Source organism: Oncorhynchus clarkii, chromosome 7, assembly GCF_045791955.1.
Source record: "Oncorhynchus clarkii lewisi isolate Uvic-CL-2024 chromosome 7, UVic_Ocla_1.0, whole genome shotgun sequence".
In the NCBI taxonomy this organism is placed as follows: Eukaryota; Metazoa; Chordata; class Actinopteri; order Salmoniformes; family Salmonidae; genus Oncorhynchus; species Oncorhynchus clarkii.
In genome coordinates, this window is record NC_092153.1 from 75,169,870 (window position 1) to 75,196,172 (window position 26,303).

At 41.7% G+C, this 26,303-nt stretch overlaps 1 protein-coding gene across 1 annotated transcript in view; it reads right to left on the reverse strand.

Annotated features, from left to right (window-relative positions):
* Positions 1–25,787, reverse strand: part of LOC139413846 (alpha-1-syntrophin-like) — a 66,837-nt gene extending 41,050 nt beyond the window's left edge. The window contains exons 1-2 of the mRNA XM_071161642.1: positions 25,388–25,787; positions 7,388–7,573 (exon numbers count right to left, since the gene is read on the reverse strand). Coding sequence (XP_071017743.1) covers positions 7,388–7,573; positions 25,388–25,670 — 469 coding nt within the window. The 5' untranslated portion in view covers positions 25,671–25,787. The remainder of the gene's footprint in view (positions 1–7,387; positions 7,574–25,387) is intronic.
* Positions 25,788–26,303: the final 516 nt, after the last annotated feature.

Sequence of the window (26,303 nt, forward strand, 5' to 3'; positions counted from 1 at the left end):
AATCTATTGAATCCATTTTGAATTCAGGCTGTAAGACAACAAAATGTGGAATAAGTCAAGGGTATGAATACGTTCTGAAGGCACTTTGTGTATATGTTCAATTGTATAGACTTTTCATGGCACTGAAACAGTTCCAAGTCAGGAACTGATCCCCTGTAGAAAAACCCTATAACTAAAGAGGTTGCTTAGCTCACAAAGAAGAGAAATGCCGTTGTAAGTTTGATCTTGGAATGATGCACTTCAATTTGATGTTCATCAATAGTCGTAATACATCTACTGTAACATTAAGAAGCAACAAGAGATTGACATGCTTTTACATGCACCACAACCAGAAAATGCTTTAAAACATGGAGGAACCGGTAAAAGGCTAGTCCAATCAGTAATGCTTATTTTCGTTGTCCGTTTCAAAACGATTGGCTACAGTGTTCGCTACTGAACATTGACCTGATTGTCTCAGTAGTGTGTATTCAACAACGATCCATCATAAGACCACAAAAAGTTGTCTCTGGCAATAAGAGTCTGGCAACCAGGCTACAATGTAACTACTCTAAACCCTGCTGCATCAGTGCACTATAGGGCCCTTAGCTCTGTGTGCAGGCAGGCAGGCTGGGCCGCTCTGTCAGTCGTGACCAGTGCTCCTCGTTAAATGTCTTGGCAATGGGCACCAGCACATTTCAGCCACGGATTTACTGCCATTGGCCAGAGACCGGTCCAGTAAAATTTAACCAAAAGTTAGCCTGACATTAAGAAAATACCCTTTGCTTATAGTTGAGGAACGGTGCTCCGATAGCAGCACTTTCTCACACTTTCTCTCGCTACAATGTAACCTTCCCCATCTGTTGGTCTCTACTGAATACATGTAAGACTGTGTCCCACATGGCATTCTATTGCCTACATAAGACACTACTTTTGACCAGAATAGGGTACAATTAAGGAGGAAGCCCTATTCTCTCATTAGCACATACAGTAGAGTGTCCTTTTCAGACGGTAGACCATGTAGATACATATATTGGAGCAAAAGATTCCTGGTCTGGTGGGGTTTAGGAAGAGCTACTTCCTGCTCATCACCTTTCCCTAGAGACCTTCCATTCTGCCCCACACCACAGCACATGGTACACTGCCGGTACTCTTACCCCCCCCCCCCCCCCCAAGACACATCAAACACTGCAAATACCGTATGTACACAGTGTGCATGTAAGCTGCATGTATGCTGCAAGCAGAATGTATGCATGGACACAAAAACATGCTTGCACACACACTCACACAGGCGCACACACACACAGTTTCTCTCTCCTGTCCATGTCATGGTGTCACCTCTACTCCAACCAGCCACCCTCTGTGACACCCTGTTAGGCTTGGTTGCCCTGGGGAGCATGCTGCCATCCTCCCCCCCTGGTTCCCTCTCACTGTTTGGGAATGCTGCATGGTTGGCCAGGGGCAGTGATGAGTGCAGTCTCAGGGCAGAATCCAAATTGAGGTCCAGGCTGAGATGTGTCAGCGGCAGTGTTGCCTTAACCAGGTCGAAGTTGGTCCAGTGCTTTTTGTTAGAGTACCTCTCCTCCAAGCCAGAGGTTAGAGGAATGAACAGGACAAACTGCAATTATACAGTTTTAAAGTAAAGTATATATAATAGTATGAATTATTCTCTATATTGTATTATGTTATATATACATCCAATATACAGTACCAGTCAAAAGTTTGCACAAACCTACTCATTCAATTGTTTTTCTTTATTTTTTACTGTTTTCTACATTGTAGAATAATAGTGAAGACATCAAAACTATGAAATAACACACATGGAATCATTTAGTAACCAAAAAAGAGATTCTTCAAAGTAGTAACACTTTGCTTTGATGACAGCTTTGCACACTCTTGGTATTCTCTCAACCACCTTCATGAGGTAGTCACCTGGAATGCATTTCAATTAACAAGTGTGCCTTGTTAAAAGTTAATTTGTGGAATTCTTAATGTGTTTGTGCCAATCAGTTGTGTTGTGACAAGGTAGGGGTGGTATACAGAAGAAGAAGTCCATATTACGTCAAGAACAGCTCAAATAAGCAAAGAGAAACAACACGCCATCATTACTTTAAGACATGAAGGTCAGTCAATATGGAACATTTAAAGAACTTTGAAAGTTTCCTCAAGTGAAATCGCAAAGAAAAGACACTTCTAAAGGACAAGAATGAGAAGAAGAGCCAAGAAGCATGAGCAATGGACATTAGACTGGTGGAAATTTGTCCTTTGGTCTGATGAGTCCAAATGTGAGATTTTTGGTTCCAACCGCTGTGTCTTTGTGAGACGCAGAGTAGATGATCTCCGCTTGTGTGGTTCCCACCGTGAAGCATGGAAGAAGAAGTGTGATGGTGCTTTGCTGGTGACACGGACAGTGAATTTTTTACAATTCAAGGCACACTTAACCAGCATGGCTCCCACAGTATTCTGCAGCTATACGCCATCCCATCTGGTTTGCGCTTAGTGGGACTATCATTTGTTTTTCAACAGGACAATGACCCTAAACACACCTCCAGGCTGTGTAAGGGCTATTTTACCAAGAAGGAGAGTGATGGATTGTTGCATCAGATGACCTGGCCTCCACAATCACCCGACCTCAACCCAATTAAAATGGTTTTGGATGAGTTGAACTGCAGAGTGAAGGAAAAGCAGCCAACAAGTGCTCAGCGTATGTGGGAACTCCTTCAAGACAGTTGGAAAAGCTGGTTGAGAGAAAGCTTTGCACACACTTGGCAGTCATCAAGGCAAAGGGTGGCTACTTTGAAGAATCTAAAATATATTTTGAATTCCTTAACACTTTTTTGGTTACTACATGATTCCATGTGTTATTTATTTCAAATTATGTTTACACCATTATTCTACAATGTAGAAAATAGTAAAAAAAATAAAGAAAAAGCCTTGAATGAGTAGGTGTGTCCAAACTTTTGACTGGTACAGACACATTATGTAAAGTATGACCATATCAGGTGCAGCCCACCTTCTCTATCTTGTTCACTCTCTCTCTTTGTCACACACGCACGCACACACAGTAAGCTCAGATAAGAAATGAAAGCCTGCTGCAGTTTTACGATTTAAGCAGTGATGTTTTTCTGTTATATGTATCTGACCTTCTCAGGTGTGTGTGTCACCCAGTTGGAGATTGATTATTCCATTGGAGGGATGTCAGGAATACTGAAAAGCCTTTCCCTCTACACTCCTTAAATATGTTCATGTCCATTATGCCCTGCACTATCATTCAATATTATTATGAACATAAAGTGACATACCACAGGCTCGAGGGATATCTGTTGTAACTTAAAGGGATAGTTCCCCCAAATTACAAAATTACTTATTGGTTTCATTACCCTGAAAGCAGTCAATGGACAAGGTATGACATGCTTTGCTTTAGTTCCCTGGCACTGTTTCCTAATGCTAAGATTTTTGCATTTGTGGCAAAAATCCCATTCAAGTCATTTTGGGTGAATTAGGCCTGGCTCGCAGTTGGCGTTACAATTCATCCCAAAGGTTTTCAATGGGGTTGAGGTCAGGGCTTTGTGCAGGCCAGTCAAGTTCTTCCACACAAATCTCAACAAACCTTTTCTGTACGGACCTGCTGAAACAGGAATTGTCTAGAATGTCTATGTATGCGTTAACATTTCCCTTCACTAGAACTAAGGAGCCAAGACTGAACCATGAAATACAGCCCCAAACCATTATTCCTCCTCCACCAAACTTTACAGTTGGCACTATGCATTCGGACAGGTAGCATTCTCCTGGCATCCACCAAACGCAGATTCGTCCTTCAGACTGCCAGATGGTGAAGCGTAATTCATCACTCCAGAGAACGCGTTTCCACTGCTCCAGAGTCCAATGGCGGCAAGCTTTACTCCACTCCAGACGAAGTTTGGTATTGCACATGGTGATCTTAGGCTTGTGTTCGGCTGCACAGCCATGGAAACCCATTTCATGAAGCTCCTGATGAACAGTTATTGTGCTGATGTTGCTTTCAGAGGCAGTTTGGAACTCGGTAGTGAGTGTTGTAACCGAGGACAGAAATTTAGACACACTACACACTTCAGCACTCAACGGTCCCGTTCTGTGAACTTGCGTGGCCTATCACTTCAAGGCTGAGCCTTTGTTGCTCCTAGCTGATCACATACTTTTGGCCATGGCCATGTAGTGTGTCTTGAATTGGTTACCTAGTTATTTGTCTAATCTCATATTTTATAGGCCTACCTGCTGCTGCAATGTCCGAATGTCTCTCTCTTTAAGCCGTCAGCATGCTTCAGTTCAGCTGGCCCCTAGCTAGAAGCTAGAACTCGGCCAGGCAAACCAAATGAGTGCTCTCGCACACTCCCTTAAAAGACTATGACTAATTTGAAGGGGTGTCCACATACTACTGTATATACAATGTACATTTGATGACTGACAGGGGGCGCTGTTTTGAAACCACACGCCTCCATCTTGCCACTCCCCCACCATTGTAACAAATACTTTGTAAGCTATAGAGAAGCATTTATAAACGTCTACATTTGATTTTCCCACATGTATTCTATTAGAGAAACATTAATGCATAATTGTAAATTGTATTAAACACACACACACACACACACACACACACAGCATTCGGAAAGTATTCAGAACCCTTGACTTTTTCCACATTTTGTTACGTTACAGCCCAATTCTAAAATTGAATTTAAAAAATAGAACTCAATCTACACACAATACCTCACAATGAAAAAAAAAAGTGTTTTGTTTGTTTGTTTACATTTTTTTAAATAAAAAACAGAAATACCTTATTTACATAAGTATTCAGTCCCTTTGCATTGAGACTAGAAAATTGAGCTCAGGTATATCTTATTTCCATTGATCATCCTTGAGATGTTTCTACAACTTGATTGGAGTCCACCTGTGGTAAATTCAATTGATTGGACATGATTTGGAAAGGCACACACCTGTCTATATAAGGTCACACAATTGACAGTGCAAAAACCAAGCCATGAGGTCGAAGGAATTGTCCGTAGAGCTCAGAGACCGGATTGTGTCGAGGCACAGGTCTGAGGAAGGGTACCAAAACATTTCTGCAGAATTGAAGGTCCCTAAGAACACAGTGGCCTCCATCATTCTTAAATGAAAGAAGTTTGGAACCACCAAGACTCTTCCAAGAGCTGGTCTCCCGGACAAACTGAGCAATCGTGGGAGAAGGTCCTTTGTCAGGGAGGTGACCAAGAGCCCAATGGTTACTCTGACAGAGCTCCAGAGTTACTCTGTGGAGATGGGAGAACCTTCCAAAAGGACAACCATCTCTGCAGCCCTCCACCAATCAGGCCTTTATGGTAGAGTGGCCAGACGGAAGACACTCCTCAGTAAAAGACACGTCACAGCCCGCTTGGAGTTTGCCAAAAAGCACCTAAAGACTATCCGACCATCTTTGGCCTGAATGCCAAGCGCCACGTCTGGAGGACTGTGAAGCATGATGGTGGCAACATGATGTTGTGGGGATGTTTTTCAGCGGAATGGACTGGGAGACTAGTCAGGACCGAGGGAAAGATGAATAGAGCAAAACATATATTTTTTCAATTATAGAATAAGGCAAAACATAACAAAATGTGGAAAAGGTCAAGGCGTCTGAGTAATTTCCCGAATGCACTGTGCGTGTGTATGTGTGTATACAGTTGAAGTCGGAAGCTTACATACACTTATGTTGGAGTCATTAAAACTCGTTTTTCAACCACTCCATAAATATCTTGTCAACAAACTAAAGTTTTGGCAAGACGGTTAGGACATCTACTTTGTGCATGACAAGTAATTTTTCCAAAAATTGTTTACAGACAGATTATTTCACTGTATCACAATTCCAGTGGGTCAGAAGTTTACATACACTAAGTTGACTGTGCCTTTAAACAGCTTGGAAAATTCCAGAAAACACTACTTCTCTTTTCCAAGTTCTGGAAGTCATAAGGTTATCACAGGTGTCACTATGGACAAAGAAGTGAATACAATGCCATGTTGCCTTGAGATCAGACAACCAAACTACCTCAGGCTTAGCGCGGTTGTTTATAAACTGTTGGAGCAACTCCTAGACACAACAGAAGCCTCTCAATAACCTCCCCCTCAGCAAAGTCCCAAAGCCTCTCGACTTGTTTCCTGCCAAATCCGCTCCTCAGGATGAGTAACCCATGAAATGATTTCTGACATTATGGATCACAGGTCTGTTGGATGAGCTGCCTGATCCTTTTCTGCTCCGGTGTTGACAGGGCAGAGGGATTTAGAGGGATTTCCCTTGCCTAGCTGGCTGTGGAGCGCTGTGGAGTTGTGTGCCAGCAAGCTAACCCGCCTCACATTAATAAACTTGTGTATCCGTCTACTGTATGCATGTCTCAGAGGGCCATCTGGACAGTACTGGAGAAGTTGGTGGTCAACAGCCTAACTTAATGCTACATAAATTCACTGTGGATATTGTGCTTCCTTCTAGAGCACAGCAGAAGTCCATTTTGTAGAGGGTAGAATAACAGACCTGTCCAATGATGTGCACATTCATTACGCATATAAAATATTGGGAGTCACAGAACACCTGTGATGCAATCGATGGACAACATGCAAGCCTTCTATTGATCTCAGTTAAAGACCTCGTCTCCAATTCAACACTGTCTGTTTCCCTTCGCCTGCTGCTGGAGCTGCCTGGCCTGGCTGACAGAGAGCAGTGAACCCACATGACCACCTCCAGGACTTTCTCCACATTGATCCCCTGCAGTGCCGACCGCCAGCCCAGAAGTTCTCATTTTAGCTATTTTCAATGGGGCGTTTGATGGGTTCTGATGGGATTTGCTGCAGCCATTATTTTTGGTTAAATAGGATCGACTCTGATACAGATGTAGGATTTTAATTTGAGCCATTTTGCTGCTGCAGGAAATGAATCCTGCAGCAACAGAAAATGTGAATTATTATGTGGATTATAATTAATTGACATTTTTCTAGGGGTTGATAAATATGACATTTACAAACTTCAGAAGCCTTTTAAAACCTCAAATACACTACAAAATGTAACACTACAAGTCATCCTGCAACAAACAGGGTGATCAAATGAAGATCCTACATCTGTAACCCCCCCTCTACATCCCCGGCTCTATCTCAGTGTGCTAAGAGGCTTTTCCTCGAGGTGAGACATTTCTATTTCTTGGCAGTTGTTCGCTCCTTCTATCCAAAGTTACTTACTGTTCACTTACTCACAGTTCATCTTGCTTCTAATCCACTGAAGGAGAAGCAATCTACCTCATGGCATGCAATGCTGGGTTTGAACCTCTACACCAGCGACCTTTTGGTCGATAATCGACTTGGTCATGCTAGAACATTTCTTGGAAGCCCGGCCTGGCAGAAATGTCCTGGTGGTGCTTACCCTCTAGGATGACCTCCTTGCCCGTCTTCTTTAGAGCCTGCACGGCATCATCGTGTGTGGCCTCCCGGAGGTCAGAGCCGTTGACCGAAAGGATGGCGTCACCCACGTACAGGGCCTCCGTCTGGTCAGCAGCCAACCCTTTGAAGATCTTCGAGATGAGAATAGGCATTTTATTCTCTTTCCCACCTGCAAAGTAAAGCATATGGCATCGGTTCAGTTCATCTTAAAGGAACCCGGTACGCTTCTCATACAAAGTATAAACCAGATGGTTACCAGTCTAAGTGTGTGCCCCTCTCTTAATGGAGAAGGGATGTGAATATGAAATATGGTGGTCTACAGGAATACCGTACATATGCTTTTTCCTAGGGCTTAAAGGTGACATGAAAAGTTTTTTTTCTGTTTTTCCAAACCTTTCATTATACAACAGCTAAATACATCATCAAATGATCTGCAATAATATGTTGGTAAGGTTAGATTTTGTATCCTTGATATAACACTAAAAGGAGGGAACCAGTCAACATGCTTCTTTGGAATGCTTAGAAATGATGTCATTTGAGGGCATTGTGAAAATTCCATAATTTGATTTTAGTGCACAATTTCACATCTCTGAGCTCACATGCTCGATATTGTACAGTGGAGAACACAATCAGAACTCTATTTCCCGTTTCACATTTGATCCAGCTATTCCAGTCAGGAAAAAAACCCGGTGCCGGATTTCAAAGTAGTTTTCATGTTTCACTTGTGCTCCACTGTGACAGTAGGTGGTCAGTCAGATTTATGCTGCAGAACAGGAAGATAAGACGCTGTTCTCCTTCTAGCTACCTATAATAAATCGCTTGAAACGACACTACTGTTTACAGGGATCTTTATTTATGGACAGTTCAAAGTGGTATGAATATTTGTGATTGAGAAAATGCTTTTCATTTGTACTGAACCATCCAATGATGGGATTTATAAATAAATTATCTGGGCTCCCAAAAAGGACTGATATATATATATATATATAACAAGCTAGTCATTAAAAAAAGGATGGTCCACAGATCTAAGTGATGGAACAGAATATGGAAAAATATGACCTTGGCATCCTGTAATTCGAACCATCAACGTATGCATTTGAAGTTTGTTCACAGACTGTATTTAACAGCAAGAAAACATTTTAAGATTAAATTGGCCCCTACTCCCAACTGTTGACTGTGTCTGCTAAATTAGGTAGGCACATTCCTTCATATGATGTGGGATGCCCTGCAGTTAAATGTTTCTAGCACAAAGTGTTCAAAATGAATTTCAATGTGCATGAATGTAAATATTCAAATGCTTTGCATCTACTATGTTATTTAATGACGATTACTACTGGCAGCACCACTGCAGAAAAGATGTTGGACACCTGACTCTCCCAATACTCCAGTGGATACACTTCCTGTTCAAAGTTATACCATTAGAATTATCCACAGTGAGAATGAAGGGGGGTCGTCTAGGAAGAGAGACGGAATCTAAAACAAAAATCCAGAAAATCACATTGTATGATTTTTAAGTAATTAATTTGCATTTTATTGCATGACATAAGTATTTGATCACCTACCAACCAGTAAGAATTCCAGATCTCACAGACCTGTTCGTTTTTCTTTAAGAATCCCTCCTGTTCTCCACTCATTACCTGTATTAACTGCATCTGTTTGAACTCGTTACCTGTATAAAAGACACCTGTCCACCCACTCAATCAAACAGACTCCAACCTCTCCACAATGGCCAAGATCAGAGAGCTGTGTAAGGACATCAGTGATAAAATTGTAGACCTGCACAAGGCTGGGATGGGCTACAGGACCATAGGCAAGCAGCTTGGTGAGTAGGCAACAACTGTTATTAGAAAATGGAAGAAGTTCAAGATGACGGTCAATCACCCTCGGTCTGGAGCTCCATGCAAGATCTCACCTCGTGGGGCATCAATGATCATGAGGAAGGTGAGGGATCAGCCCAGAACTGCACAGTCTCAAAGAAAACCATTAGTAACACACCACACCGTCATGGATTAAAATCCTGCAGTGCACGCAAGGTCCCCCTGCTCAAGCCAGCGCATGTCCAGGCCCGTCTGAAGTTTGCCAATGACCATCTGGATGATCCAGAGGAGGAATGGGAGAAGGTCATGTGGTCTGATGAGACAAAAATAGAGCTTTTTGGTCTAAACTCCAAAAAGGAGGAGTGGCTCCGTAAGAAGCGTCTCAAGGTACTGGAGTGGCCTAGCCAGTCTCCAGACTTGAACCCAATAGAAAATCTTTGGAGGGAGCTGAAAGTCCGTATTGCCTAGCGACAGCCCCGAAACCTGAAGGATCTGGAGAAGGTCTGTATGGAGGAGAAGGCCAAAATCCCTGCTGCAGTGTGTGCAAACCTGGTCAAGAACTACAGGAAAAGTATTATCTCTGTAATTGCAAACAAAGATTTCTGTAACAAATATTAAGTTCTGCTTTTCTGATGTATCAAATACTTATGTTGTGCAATAAAATGCAAATTAATTACTTAAAAATCATACAATGTGATTTTCTGGATTTTTGTTTTAGATTCCGTCTCTCACAGTTGAAGTGCACCTATGATAAATTACAGACCTCTACATGCTTTGTAAGTAGGAAAACCTGCAAAATCGGCAGTGTATCAAATACTTGTTCTCCCCACTGTACCTACTAACAATATATACTGTGCCCTCCTGAAATATTGGCACCATAGGTAAATACAGTATGAACAAAAAAGGCTGTGAAAAAATTTAATCTTTCAAATTGTTGAAATAAATGATTGGCAACCTAGAAATTCTTATAAACAAAATCTAATTGATGCTGATTAATATTTTACTATTTAAAGTTCATCTGAGTATTAGGAAATCTTAAGTGGTAATCCATGACTTCCTGTTTCACTGGGGTATAAATATGAGGTGACACACTAAACTCCCTTAGTCATCCATCAACATGGGAAAGGCCTGAGAACACACAAGTGAAAGGAGACAAAATGTTGTTGACCTTCACAAATCAGGCAATGGCTATATAGAGATAGCAATACACCACTGAAAATACCCATCTCCACTATGAGGGCAATAATGAAGACATTTAAAACAACTGGAGCTGTGATGAAGCAATAGTATTTTGCCTCCACGCACAATGAGAAGGATGGTTCAAGTGGCAAAAAAATCTCCAAAGATCACAGTTGGAGAATTGTATAAATTGATTACATCTTGGGGTCACCAAGTCTCCAAAACTACTGACCCTATAATCTAGCTTTTGCAATGGCCATCCCAGTCCCCTGACCTAAACCCCATTGAAAATGTGCGGGGTAAGCTTAAGAGGAGTCCACAAGTGAGTATATGTTTTATTTATTTCCCCTTTATTTAACCAGGTAGGCCAGTTGAGAACAAGTTCTCATTTACAACTGCGACCTGGCCAAGATAAAGCAAAGCAGTGTGTCACAAACAAAACAGAGTTACACATGGAATAAACAAACATACAGTCCATAATACAATAGAAAAAGTCTATATACAGTGTGTGGGAATGAGGTAGGATAAGGGAGGGAAGGCAATAAATAGGCCATAGTGGCGGAATAATTAAAATATAGCAATTAAATAATATGAGTGATAGATGTGCATAAGATGATTGTGCAAGTAAAGATACTGAAGTGCAAAGGAGCAATATAAATAACAGTATGGGGATGAGGTAGTTGGATGGGCTATTTACAGATGGGCTATGAACAGGTGCAGTGATCTGTGAGCTGCTCTGACGCCTGGTGCTTAAAGTTAGAGGGGGAGGGAGATATGAGTCTCCAGCTTCAGTGATTTTTGCAGTTCGTTCCAGTCATTGGCAGCAGAGAACTGGAAGGAAAGGCGGCCAAAATAGTAATTGGCTTTGGGGGTGACCTGTGAAATATACCTGCTGGAGCGCATGCTACGGGTGGGTGCTGGTATGGTGACCAGTGAGCTGAGATAAGGTGGGGCTTTACCAAGCAAAGACTTATAGTTGACCTGGAGCCAGTGGGTTTGGCGATGAATATGAAGTGAGGGCCAGCCAACAAGAGCATTCAAGTCGCAGTGGTGGGTACTATATGGGGCTTTGGTGAAAAAACAGATGGCACTGTAATAGACTACATTCAGTTTGCTGAGAAGAGTGTTGGAGGCTATTTTGTAAATCGCCGAAGTCAAGGATCGGTAGGAGAGTCAGTTTTACGAAGGTGTTTGGCAGCATGAGTGAAGGATGCTTTGTTGCGAAATAGGAAGCCGATTCTAGATTTAATTTTGGATTGGAGATACTTAATGTGACTCTGGAAGGAGAGTTTACAGTCTAACCAGACACCTAGGTATTTGTAGTCGTCCACATATTCTAAGTCAGAACTGTCCAGAGTGGTGATGCTGGACGGCCGGGCAGGTGTGGGCAGCGATCGGTTGAAGAGCATGCATTTAGTTTTACTTGCATTTAAGAGCAGTTGGAGGCCACGGAAGGAGAGTTGTATGGCATTGAAGCTCGTCTGGAGGTTAGTTAGCACAGTGTCCAAAGGAGGGCCAGAAGTATACAGAATGGTGTCATCTGCATAGAGGTGGATCAGAGAATCACCAGCAGCAAGAGCGACATCATCGATGTAAACAGAGAAGAGAGTCGGCCCGAGAATTGAACCCTGTGACACCCCCATAGAGACTGCCAGAGGTCCGGACAACAGGCCCTCCGATTTGACACACTGAACTCTATCAAAGAAGTAGTTGGTGAACCAGGCGAGGCAGTCATTTGAGAAAGCAAGGCTGTTGAGTCTGCCGATAAGAATGTGGTGATTGACAAAGTCGAAAGCCTTGGCCAGGTCGGTGAATACAGCTGCACAGTATTGTCTCTTATTGATGGCAGTTATGAGACCGTTTACGACCTTGAGCGTGGCTGAGGTGCACCCATGACCAGCTCAGAAACCAGATTGCATAGCGGAGAAGGTACGGTGGGATTCGAAATGGTCGGTGATCTGTTTGTTAACTTGGCTTTCGAAGACCTTATAAAGGCAGGGTAGGATAGATATACAGTTGAAGTCGTAAGTTTACATACACTTAGGTAAAATCAAATCAAATTAAGTTGACTGTGCCTTTAAGCAGCTTGGAAAATTCCAGAAAATGATGTCATGGCTTTAGAAGCTTCTGATAGGCAAATTGACATCATTTGAGTAAATTTGAGGTGTACCTGTGGATGTATTTCAAGGCCTACCTTCAGACTCAGTGCCTCTTTGCTTGACGACATGGGAAAATCAAAAGAAATCAGCTAAGACCTCAGAAAAAAATGGTAGACCTCCACAAGACTGGTTCATCCTTGGGAGCAATATCCAAATGCCTGAAGGTATCACGCTCATCTGTCCAAACAATAGTACGCAAGTATAAACACCATGGGTCCACGCAGCATTTCATACCGCTCAGGAAGGAGACGCGTTCTGTCTCCTAGAGATTAACGTACTTTGGTGCGAAAACTGCAAATCAATCCCAGAACTTCTGCAAGGGTCCTTGTGAAGTTGCTGGAGGAAGCAGGTACAAAAGTATCTATATCCACAGTAAAATGAGTCCTATATCGACATAACCTGAAAGGCCGCTCAGCAAGGAAGAAGCCACTGCTCCAAACCCGACATAAAAATGCCAGACTATGGTTTGCAACTGCACATGGGGACAAAGATTGTACTTTTTGGAGAAATGTCCTCTGGTCTGATGAAACAAAAATAGAACTGTTTGGCCATAATGACCATCATCATGTTTGGAGGAAAAAGGGGAACGCTTGCAAGCCGAAGAACACCATCCCAACCGTGAAGCACGGGGGTGGCAGCATCATGTTGTGGGGATGCTTTGCTGCAGGAGAGACTGGTGCACTTCACAAAATAGATGACATCATGAGGAGTAGTATTATGTGGATATATTGAAGCAACATCTCAAGATATCAGTCAGGAAGTTAAAGCTTGGTCACAAATGGGTCTTCCAAATGGACAATGACCCCAAGCATACTTCCAACGTTGTGGCAAAATGGCTTAAGGACAACAAAGTCAAGGTATTGGAGTGGCCATCACAAAGCCCTGACCTCAATCCTATAGAAAATGTGTGGGCAGAACTTAAGAGTGTGCGAGCAAGGAGGTCTACAAACCTGACTCAGTTACACCAGCTCTGTCAGGAGGAATGGGCCAAAATTCACCCAACTTATTATGGGAAGCTTGTGGAAGGCTACCCGAAACGTTTGACCCAAGTTAAACAATTTAAAGGCAATGCTACCAAATACTGATTCAGTGTATGTAAACCTCTGACCCACTGGGAATGTGATGAAATAAATAAAAGTTGAAATAAACAATTCTCTCTCCTATTATTCTGACATTTCACATTCTTAAAATGAAGTGGTGATCCTAACTGACCGAAGACAGGGAATTTTTACTAGGATTAAATGTCAGGAATGGTGAAAAACTGAGTTTAAATGTATTTGGCTAAGGTGTATGTAAACTTCTGACTTCAACTGTTGGTCTTTAGCAGTTTGGGTCTAGAGTGTCTCCCCCTTTGAAGAGGGGGATGACCGTGGCAGCTTTCCAATCTTTGGGGATCTCAGATGATATGAAAGAGAGGTTGAACAGGCTAGTAATAGGGGTTGCAACAATTTCAGCAGTACCAAGGACTCTGAAGGATCTAGAGGTTCTCTATGGAGGATGGTCTCAAATCTCTTTAAATGTGTTCTCCCACCTCATCAAACATTATAGGAGACGACTCAGAGCTGTTATCTTGGCAGAGGGAGGGGGGCACAAAGTACAAAACGCAGGAGTGCCAATAATTGTGACATGCATGTTTTTGAACTAAATAATTATTTAGTAATGACAATTGTATTTTATTTGAACAATTGTAACTTAAAATGTTAAGGTCATGTGATATTTGGAGTGTCAGATCAAGCTGACAAACAACAATGACATTTTTCACAGCCTTTTTTGTTAATATTTACCAAGGGTGCCAATAATTCAGGTGGGCACTTCAGAAACTATTCACACCCCTTGACTAATTCCACATTTTGTTGTGTTACAGCCTGAATTTAAAATGGTTTAAATATATATTTGTTGGTCACTGGCCTGTACCCAATACCCCATAATGTCAAAGGGGAATTATGTTTTTCTAAATATTTACAAATTAATTAAAAATGAAACGCTGAAATGTCGAGTCAAGTATTCAACCCCTTTCTTATGGCAAGGCTAAATAAGTTTAGGAGAAAAACATGTGCTTAACAAGTCACATAAGTTGCATTGACTCACTCTGTGTGCAATAATAGTGTCTAACATGATTTTTGAATGACTACCTCATCTCAATTATCTGTCAGGTCCCTCAGTCAAGCAGTGAATTTCAAACACAGATTCAACCACAAAGACCAGTGAGGTTTTCCAATGCCTCGCAAAGAAGGGCACCTATTGGTAGATGGGTAAAAATAAAATTAACAGACATTGAATATCCCTTTAAGCATGGTGAAGTTATTAATTACACTTTGGATGGTGTGCCAATACACCCAGTCACTAAAAAAGATACAGGCGTTCTTCCTAACTCAGTTGCCAGAGAGAAACAAACATATTGAGTTGACATTTATTCAATTTTGAGTTTGCATCCCAATATTACACTTTGTATACATCACGTAAGACAGAAATACCACAATTTCATCAGGTTTTCTAAATAATCTTTATTAATTATTACATTCAGAAAAATATAAATAACATTCCACCCACAAGGCCAAAGAGGGCGCTTTTGCTCATTGACTGCTTGAAAATCTATGGCAAGATCTGAAAATGATTGTCTAGCGATGATCAACAACCAATTTAACAGAGATTGAAGAGTTTTGAAAATAATAAATGGGCAAATGTTGCACAATCCAGGTGTGGAAAGCTCTTAGGGACCTATCCAGAAAGACTCACAGCTGTAATCTCTGCTGAAGGTGCTTCTACAAAGCATCAACTCAGTGGTGGGAATACTTGTAAATTAGATATAATACATTTGCAAACATTTCTAAAAACAGGTTTTCACTTTGTCATTATGGGGTATTGTGTGTAGATGGGTGGGCAAAAAAATATATTTCATCCATTTTGAATTCAGTCTGTAACATAAAATGTGGATTTAGTCAAGGGGTTTGAATACTTTCTGAAGGCAAAGCCGTGCTCAAGCAGCTCGAAAAGCTGAGCAAGGGATAAGTTTCCCATTAAGACTGCAGTTTTAGAACATACGAGGACACCAGTCATCCACTTTGCCCCACTGCAGTCTCTTCTCTCTAACAGGATAATGAAGCTCAGTTCATAGACTGATGAATCTGCTACTTCCACGGGGCCCTTTCTTGGTAAATATTGTCAATAATGTCAAGGCCAGTTGGGTCTCGGCCTTAAAGAGGCTGAGAAATGTACAGAAAGAGGATTAAATCAAATTAATTCAGAATATATCTTTCACAGGTTGGCTCATACGGGCGCTTCCACAGATTTACATCGTGCATCGTCTTTCTGAGACTAGAACCAGGTGCCTTCAATAAAAAATGCTGGGGTTGATACACCTCGCCCATGCATCTCAATCCCAGTGGCATCAGCGCAGACGGCGACTCCCTCCGCTGTCAACATGATCTATGCCTTTTATGTCTGTCTAGGTCTAGCGGTGCATGCTAGAGTGACATTTGATGTTTGTTTGTTCTGTGATTGAGGTGCAGAAATAATGCCCACCAAGTTGAGATTCTGCCCTCTGATGAATTGTGTGAGAGGCATTTGAGGCGAGAGACAGCGGGAAAAAATATCCTCAGTGATTCAACTGATAAAAACAGAAATTGCAGAAAAATGTATCCAGACTGTAATATCACCAGGTGATCAAATAGAAATCACCAAGGAACAAACTCCAAATAGACTTTTAGATTAGATCATGAACCAATCATAAGCTTCTGGGGCAATATTTCATTGACTACATTCTTGGCAATCAAGTTGAATGTGAAATTCTAAACAAAGAAATCACACTGAATATTTCGCAATACTTAAATAGCAAGCATTCCTACCCCAAGGAGTTTATTGAATGTGATTTTCACCAAAGAAATATAATCAGATGTTATTGTTCTGATTTTAACATTATAATTTCCACGCTATTTATTTGACCATGCGTCATATTAGTTATAAGGGGAAAGAATCACACTTAAAAGGACATCTTACATGTTTTTTGAATTACAACTCACATTTAGACTATTGATTCTTGTTTCAAACACCTGGAGCAGGACCTGATGTGTTTGCTGTTTGGAATTCAGCCTTTGTTAGGAATTCGGCTCCTGAGGCCTACATTAACTCAGATCTTTGTAATGCTGAGGCCCACATTAACATAGATCTTTTGTAATGCTGAGGCCTACATTAACTCAGATCTTTTGTAATGCTGAGGCCTACATTAACATAGATCTTTTGTAATGCTGAGGCCTACATTAACATATATATTTTGTAATGCTGAGGCCTACATTAACATAGATCTTTTGTAATGCTGAGGCCTACATTAACATAGATATTTTGTAATGCTGAGGCCTACATTAACATAGATCTTTGTAATGCTGAGGCCTACATTAACATAGATCTTTTGTAATGCTGAGGCCTACATTAACATAGATCTTTTGTAATGCTGAGGCCTACATTAACATAGATCTTTCGTAATGCTGAGGTCTACATTAACATAGATCTTTCGTAAAGCTTGCATGTGAGAGTCTAGAGGACAATAAGTGTCTCTGAATATTTTATGCACAGACTTGAGCCACCTCTTAACCATATAAGTCTCAAAGGTCCAAGGGCCCACACCGTGAATCTTAAAATAATATCTTAAGCTTTTTCATTGAGCATTTGTACCAGAGAAACTATAGCCAATTATCACGTAAGCTTCTTTCACTGCATTACACAAAACACTCTGGACCTCTTACCCTGCCCCCAGGACAGTGCAAATACAAGCCATTGGATGCCAATAATCACCCCAGGACCTGGTCAGTACACTTTCAACCATATAATGCTTAACTGGCTGGGACGGCTGCCAAGGGGTCTGAGGATCTCATCTCGGTTCCTAATGGCAGTCAGGCTACCTCTGGCGAGCACATGGAGGGCTGTGCGGCTCCCCAAAGAAATGCCACCCTACACCATGACTGACCCACCGCCAAACCGGTTATGCTGGAGGATGTTGCAGGCAGCAGAACGTTCTCCACGGCGTCTCCAGACTCTGTCACGTCTGTCACATGTGCTCAGTGTGAACCTGCTTGCATCTGTGAAGAGCACAGGGCGCCAGTGGTGAATTTGCCAATCTTGGTGTTCTCTGGCAAATGCCAAACGTCCTGCACGGTAAGCACAACACCCACCTGTGGACGTCGGGCCCTCATACCACCCTCATGGAGTCTGTTTCTGACCGTTTGAGCAAACACATGCACATGCACTGCCAGGGCTCTGGCAGTGCTCCTCCTGCTCCTCCTTGCACAAAGGAGGAGGTAGCGGTCCTGCTGCTGGGTTGTTGCCCTCCTACGGCCTCCTCCACGTCTCCTGGTGTACTGGCCTGTCTCCTGGTAGCGCCTCCATGCTCTGGACACTACGCTGACAGAAACAGCAAACCTTCTTGCCACAGCTCGCATTGATGTGCCATCCTGGATGAGCTGCACTACCTGCGCCACTTGTGTGGGTTGTAGACTCCGTCTCATGCTACCACTAGAATGAAAGCAACGCCAGCATTCAAAAGTGACCAAAACATCAGCCAGGAAGCATAGGAACTGAGAAGTGGTCTGCGGTCACCACCTGCAGAACCACTCCTTTATTGGGGGTGTCTTGCTAATTGCCTATAATTTCCACCTGTTGTCTATTCCATTTGCACAACAGCATGTGCAATGTATTGTCTATCAGTGTTGCTTCCTAAGTGGACAGTTTGATTTCACAGAAGTGTGATTGACTTGGAGTTACATTGTGTTGTTTAAGTGTTCCCTTTATTTTTTGAGCAGTGTATTTAACCAGGAAAGTCAGTTATGAACAAATTCTTAGTTACAATGACGGCCTAGGAACAGTGGGTTAACTGCCTTGTTCGGGGACAGAACGAGAGATTTTTACCTTGTCAGTTTGGGGATTCGATCTAGCAACCTTTCGGGTACTGGCCCAATACTCGAACTAACCACCTGGCTACCTGCCGCCCCTTATTAAAGCTTATTGACTGTTTAACATATGAATTGTTGCATGAGCTGAAGATCTGAGTTGTGCACAAATTTCTACACACTGGTCTACTGCTACCCACAGCATATGGTGTCAAGTCAAACTTTAGGGCTCAAGCCTAGCCGGCCTGAAATTTAGTTTTGCGAGAGCCGCCGAGAGCACTCTTTGTATCACGCCTGCTTCCACTCTCCCTCTCTGGTGCCCTCTGCCTATCTTTACGCACACCACCAAGACTCTTCCTAGAGCTGGCCACCAGGCCAAACTGAGCAATTGGGGGAGAAGGGTCTTGGTCAGGGAGGTGACCAAGAACCCAATGGTCACTGTGACAGAGCTCCAAAGTTCCTCTGTGGAGATGGGAGAACCTTCAGAAGTATCACCATCTCTGCAGCATTCCACCAATCAGGCCTTTATGGTAGAGTGGCCAGACGGGAAGCCACTCCTCAGCAAAAGGCATATGACAGCTCGCTTGGTGTTTGCCAAGAGATTCTCTGGTCTGATGAAACCAAGATTGAACTACTTGGCCTGAATGCCAAACGTCGCATCTGGAGGAAACCTGGCACCATTCCTAAGGTGAAGCATGGTTGTGGCAGCATCATGCTGTGGGAATGTTTTTCAGCGTCAGGGACTGGGAGACTAGTCAGAATCCAGGGAAAGATTAACGGAGCAAAGTATAGAGAGAGCCTTGATGAAAACTTGCTCCAGAGCGCTCAGGACCTCAGACTGGGGGTGAAGGTTCACCTTTCAACAGGACAATGACCCTAAGCACACAGCCAAGACAACGTAGAAGAGGTTTCGGGACAAGTCTCAATGTCCTTGAGTGGCCCAGCCAGAGCCCGACTTAACATCTTTGGAGAGACCTGAAAATAGCTGTGCAGTGACGCTCCCCATCCAACCTGACAGAGCTTGAGATGATCTGCAGAGAAGAATGGGAGAAACTCACCAAATACAGGTGTGCCAATCTTGTAGTGCCATACCCAAGAAGATTTGAGGCTGTAATCGCTGCCAAAGGTACTTCAACAAAGTACTGAGTAAAGGGTCTCAAACCCCATGGAAATGTGACATTTCAGTTGTTTTTTTAACACATTTGAAGACTTTTCTAAAGACCAGGTTTTGCTTTGTCATTATTGGGTATTGTATGTCGATTGATGGGGGGGGGAATGATTTAATCCAGTTTAGAATAAGGCAGTAACATAACAAATGTGGAAAGGTCAAGGGGTCTGAATACTTTGCGAATGCACTGTACAGGGAGTACTAGTACCAGATAAATGTGCAGAAGTACGAAGTATTTGAGGTATATACAGTTGAAGTCGGAAGTTTACATAACTCGTTTTTCAACCACTCCACAAATTTCTCGTTAACAAACTATAGTTTTGGCAAGTCAGTTAGGACATCTACTTTGTGCATGGCACAAGTAAGTTTTCCAACAATTGTTTACAGACAGATTATTTCACTGGATCACAATTCCAGTGGGTCAGAGGTTTACATACACTAAGTTGACTGTGCCTTTAAAACAGCTTGGAAAATTCCAGAAAATGATGTTGTGGCTTTAGAAGCTCCTGATAGACTAATTGACATAATTTGAGTCAATTGGAGGTGTACCTGTGGATGTATTTCAAGGCCTACCTTCAAACTCAGTGCCTCTTTGCTTGGCATCATGAGAAAATCAAAAGAAATCAGCCAAGACCTCAGAAAAAGAATTTTAGACCTCCACAAGTCTGGTTCATCCTTGGGAGCAATTTCTAAACGCCTGAAGGTACCACGTTCATCTGTACAAACGATAGTACGCAAGTATAAACACCATGGGACCACGCAGCTGTCATACCGCTCAGGAAGGAGACGCGCTCTGTATCTTAGAGATGAACGTGCTTTGGTGCGAAAAGTGCAAATCAATCCCAGAACTACAGCAAAGGACCTTGTGAAGATGCTGGAGGAAACAGGTACAACAGTATCTATATCCACAGTAAAATGAGTCATATTTATGTATTTAACCTTTATTTAACCAGGAAGGGCTCATTGAGATTTAAAATCTCCTTTTTAAGAGCGTCCTGGCCAAGATAGGCAGCACCAAGTCATTACAAAAATTACAGACAAACAACATGAAAAACTACAAGTAATCTAGTCAACACCATAGAATTCACAAGAGTATAACAAAGTCAAAAACAGCAAATTAAAAACATTGACAGGTCAGGGAATCAGTCTCAAGATCATTCATCAGTGATTTAAAAATACCAATCGGGACAAGTTCTTCCAGTTTAAAAGTATCTTGTAAGGTGTTCCAAGACGATGGCGCAGAGTACATAAAAGCCCTTTTACCAAATTCAGTTCGGACATTTGGAACAGTTAGCAGGATAAAGTCCAGAAAACGAAGAGAGTACCCACCACATCTCTGAACAATAAAAATGGCCAAATAAAAAGGTAGTAAACCCAAAATGGCTTTCTAAAGAAAAGTATACCAGTGCCTGAGCCTACGAGTGACTAGAGAAGACCAGCCAACCCTGGTATACAAAGTGCAGTGGTGCGTAAAGGTTTTGCAGTTTAAAATGAATCTCAAAGTGCCATGGTAAAGGGTGTCAATTGATCTCAAACACTGAGCGGAAGCATTTATATATAAAATATCCCCATAGTCTAGTAAAGGCATAAATGTAGCTGATACTGGCCTCCTTCTGGCTTCAAAAGAATAACAGGCCTTATTGCTAAAATGAAATCCCAATTTCAGCTTCAATTTTTTTGTAAGTTGTTGAATATGCAATTTAAAAAGAGAGGCAGTCATCAATTAAAATTACAAGATATTTATATGAGGTTACAACCTCAATCTCCTTGCCCTGACAGGTAGTTATAGGTGAAAGGTTCAGGGGTATATTTCTTGATTTAGAAAACACCATTAGTTTAGTTGTCAGTATTGAGGATAAGCTTCAATTGACACAAGGTATGTTGAACAGTATAAAAAGCAGTTTGCAAGTTCTGGAAAGCTTTTGTAAGAGACGAGGCACAACAGTAAATAACAGTATCATCAGCATAAAAATGAAGTTGCGCATTTTGGAAATTTTTGTCTAAATAATTTATATACATTGTAAATAAGTACAGTGCCTTGGGGCACACCATTAAATACAGCCAATTTAACAGACATAAGCCCATCAAATTGAGTGCACTGAGTTCTATCAGACAGATAGTTAGCGAACCATGCAACTGCATGCTCTGAAAGACCTACACTCTCTGCCTTAGTATAGCATGATCAACTGTATCAAAAGCCTTAGCGAGATCAATAAAAAGTGAGACACAGTGCTGTTTTTTGTCAAGGGCTTCAGTGGTATCATTTAAAACCTTCATGGCTGCTGTAATTGTGCTATGCTTCTTCCTGAAGCCCGATTGGTACATTGATAAAATAGAGTTAGTAAATAAAAACTATTTTAGCTGTTCACTCACAAGGGTTTCAAGTATTTTCACCAGGGGTGACAGCTTTGAGATTGGCCTATAATTATTTCAAAGAGTTTGATCTCCTCCTTTTAAAAATTGGTAGGACAAATGCTGATTTCCCGATGTTCAGAAATTCCTTACATTCCAGGGTTAGATTGAACAGATATGTAAGTGGTCCTATATTGACATAACCTGAAAGGCCACTCAGCAAGGAAGAAGCCACTGCTCCAAAACTGCCATAAAAAAATTGTACTTTTTGGAGAAATGTCCTCTCACCCAAATTATTGTGGGAAGCTTGTGGAAGGCTACCCGAAACATTTGACCCAAGTTAAACAATTTAAAGGCAATGCTACCAAATACTAATTGAGTGTATGTAAACTTCTGAAACAATGGGAATGTGATTATTCTGACATTTCACATTCTTAAAATAAAGTGGTGATCCTAACTGACCTAAGACAGGGAATTTCTACTAGGATTAAAATGTCAGGAATTGTGAAAAATTGAATTTAAATGTATTTGGCTAAGGTGTATGTAAACTTCAACTGTATGTACTGTGCCTTCAGAAAGTATTCACACACCTTGACTTTTTCCACATTTTGTTGTGTTACTAAGTGGGATTAAAATTGATTTAATTGTAATTTTTTTGTGAATTATCTATACAAAATTCTAACATCTTTTTTTTTATTAATGAAAAATAAACCACTAATATACAGTATCTTGATTAGAGAAGTATTCAACCCCCTGAATCAATACATGTTAGAATCACCTTCGGCAGTGATTACAGCTGTGAGTCTTTCTGGGTAAGTCTCTAAGAGCTTTCCACACCTGGATTGTACAATATTTTCCCATTATTCTTTAAACAGATTCTTCAAGCTCTGTCAAGATGGTTGTTGATTATTGTTAGAAAGACATTTAAGTCTTTTGGGCAGTGTCAATTTAGTGTCTATATATAGTCTAGTGAGTGTGTGTAGGTAGGGTCAGTGCAGATCATTCCGGTACCATTAATTGACTACTTAGCAGTCTTATGGCTTAGGGGTAGAAGCTGTCTCTGAGCCTGTTGGTCTAAGAGCCAATGCTCTGGTACCGTTTGTGAGACGGTAGCAGAGCGAACAGTCTATGGATTGGATGGCTGGAGTCTTTGGTCATTTTTTGTCTCTTCCTCTGACACCACCTGATAGAGGTCCTGGATGACAGTAGTAGTTTAAAGAATAATAATAATAAAAATATATATATAAAATAAACTGTGGTGCAAATGAATGTTATAAACTTTTCATTCTATTTACAGTTATCGCATCAATTCAGGTAATTTATCGCAATATGGATTTCTGCACATATCGCCCATCTCCCTGCCATAGCGTCTCTCCATGATAAGCATTATTCACAACAGATGTTTGATGACGGTGCCTTATTTTATATGATAGAAGTTTATACAATTTTAAAAACATTACAATACATTCGCAGATTTCACAACACACTGTGTGCCCTCAGGCCCCTACCACATATCTACAGTACTAAATCCATGTGTATGTGTGTGTATAGTGCATATGTTATTGCGTGTGCCATTGACTAGACTGAGATGTATTTTACTAACCAACTCTGCTGCTGTTTTAAACATCAAAAGGAATGCGAGGCTATAGGCCACCACACCATGTTGGGAGATCTGAGTGACAGCTGAGGCTATAGGCCACCACACCATGTTGGGAGATCTGAGTGACAGCTGAGGCTATAGGCCACCACACCATGTTGGGAGATCTGAGTGACAGCTGAGGCTATAGGCCACCACACCATGTTGGGAGATCTGAGTGACAGCTGAGGCTATAGGCCACCACACCATGTTGGGAGATCTGAGTGACAGCTGAGGCTATAGGCCACCACAACATGTTGGGAGATCTGAGTGACAGCTGAGGCTATAGCCCACCACACCATGTTGGGAGATCTGAGTGACAGCTGAGGCTATAGCCCACCACACCATGTTGGGAGATCTGAGTGACAGCTGAGGCTATAGGCCACCACACCATGTTTGGAGATCTGAGACACCATGTTGGGAGATCTGAGTGGCAGCTGCCTGTTCTTACAGGTGGGCAGAAGCTTGTGGAGGAAAATAGTTTATCAGCCTGGGCGCTACTAAACATAACTGAGCACAGGAATGTTATTCTCTAGATCAAGTGATTTTGAAGGGGTTGAACTCCCCTCACCCCCTTCACACACACACACACACACCCTCAAGCTCAAACAAGAGTAGAGTAGTATTCTTAGAAATACTGTATTTTCTGCTTGAGACCTCAAAAGTCTTGCTCTTCCTACAAGCATGTTTCATCAATGTATCTGATTGCATGTGTACGGTACAGTTTAAAAATATATATATATATACACAAATATTTTATTAACTTTTATTGAATCAGGGGAGCCCAATTGAGAGCAGGATCTCATTTCCAATGGTGCCCTGGGTGGTGTACAATAGATGATCCAGTAGCCTACATGAAAAGAGTGTGTCTCAAAGGCTTTTATTTATTTGCTTTTCGATGATGCAGTAAGCAGGAAGATCATTGCCTCCCAATCACAAGTTTGAGCCATAACTTTGATTGAGGAATACTCCAAAAAGACAATGGACTATTCGGAGACATTTTGATGTTGGGAATAATAAGTTGTAAACACAGTATTTGAAAGAAAAATCATGTAATACATAGATTTTATAATTCAATACGACATATGGACCTTAGCCTACTTGTTTGATGTAGTAGACTGCCATATCATCTTAAATGTCAGCTTTTGGTATGGATTTCAGACTCCCGGCTCCAAATTCCCACAGGACTACATTAGACATTTCACTCCCATGACATCATGGAACTGTTTCACAGTGGTGCTTGCATAACATCAGCTTTTATTTCTATATGAAGAGTTTACTATATGCCATTATATCTGCATGGCAGATAGACTAGCTTTCACTAAAAGTTACCATGCATCCTTACCAACTTCGAACGTTCCTGGTAGACGAGCTTTACCCTGTCATATAACGTGTTTAGAGAGAGAATCAGGTCATCAAAATAAAATGTCTAAATAAATACAGTTGCTTGCAACGTTGCACGGGTTATTGGGATACTTTCATGATGAACTGATATGGCTGGTCTTGGTGAGAATAGTTTGTGATGTGTTCTTTCAATAGGTTTCCGCTGTTAGAACTTTGATAAATAGGCGTAGTCTATCTAGTGCAATACACACAGCACGAAAACCTTCAACCCAATGACTGACCTTTGAAGAGTTGAAGTCTTCGGTGAGGGATAATTTTAGTAGACTACTTTCAGCATTTACTTTTAGGTCATTCTAATCCAAGTGTCGGGTAGTTTACATAGTTACATTTAGGAAAGGGACCAAATACACGTTTTAGAGTGTTGTTTATTAGCGCTATGTTGGACTTACCTTTAATACTAATTCCAAGTCCTCCCACATCTTGCTTTGTAACTCTCACCGTGCGCTTAACGTTGGTGATCGTTTCTGGGACGGGAAAGGAGCTGAGGTTGGCTGGGTCTCCATTAATGTCACCGGCAGGAGTTGGGTTGGGTTTCACTGGTTCTTCGGCGACCTCTCCGGGGCTCACGGTTAAAGTCTCCTCCGTAAGTGTGGCTAATACACGGATCCAACGGTCCACGGTAACTCGAAGTTCCAACAGTCCAGTTTTCTGTACCTTCATCGCGGCAGCCATGTTCAACACATTCCTGGAATAACTCTATAGACGGGTTGGCAGTCGTGTAAAGAGATAGGGGTAAGGCAGGAGACCCAGCCCCCTCCTCCAACTCCCTCTCCTATTCCAAGATGTTTTGCAATATCATACTCGAAAGTTAATTGAGCACAATTATTTTCATTAATGAACAAAGTTGGTGCAGTGGAGCCAACATTTTTTTTTGACGATGAAAATAGTTAATTGGTCCTGGACTTTCATATTTCTTCATAAAAACCACAATAAAGTGTTAGAAATCATTCTATTGACAGACATCCCGATTTAACATGAATCAAAGGCTGGAGTAGCCTACCAAATCAAACTACTCCTAACGATGTTTTTGATGGGTCAAATATTTTAATCTTATATTTTAATATTATTGACCATGGTTTAGGTTTGATGTTTTCTCTGATAAAAAAAATATTGATATTGTAGCGAATTCGGGGTAGCCACAACCGGGACTCGGACACCAGTCCAGGAACTGTGGCTCCCGAGTGGCGCAGGTCTCGGTAAGGCACTGCATCGCAGTGCTAGAGGCATCACTATAAACCCTGGTTCGATTCCATGCTGTATCACAGCCGGCCGTGATTGGGATACCCATAGTCGTTAGGGTTTGGC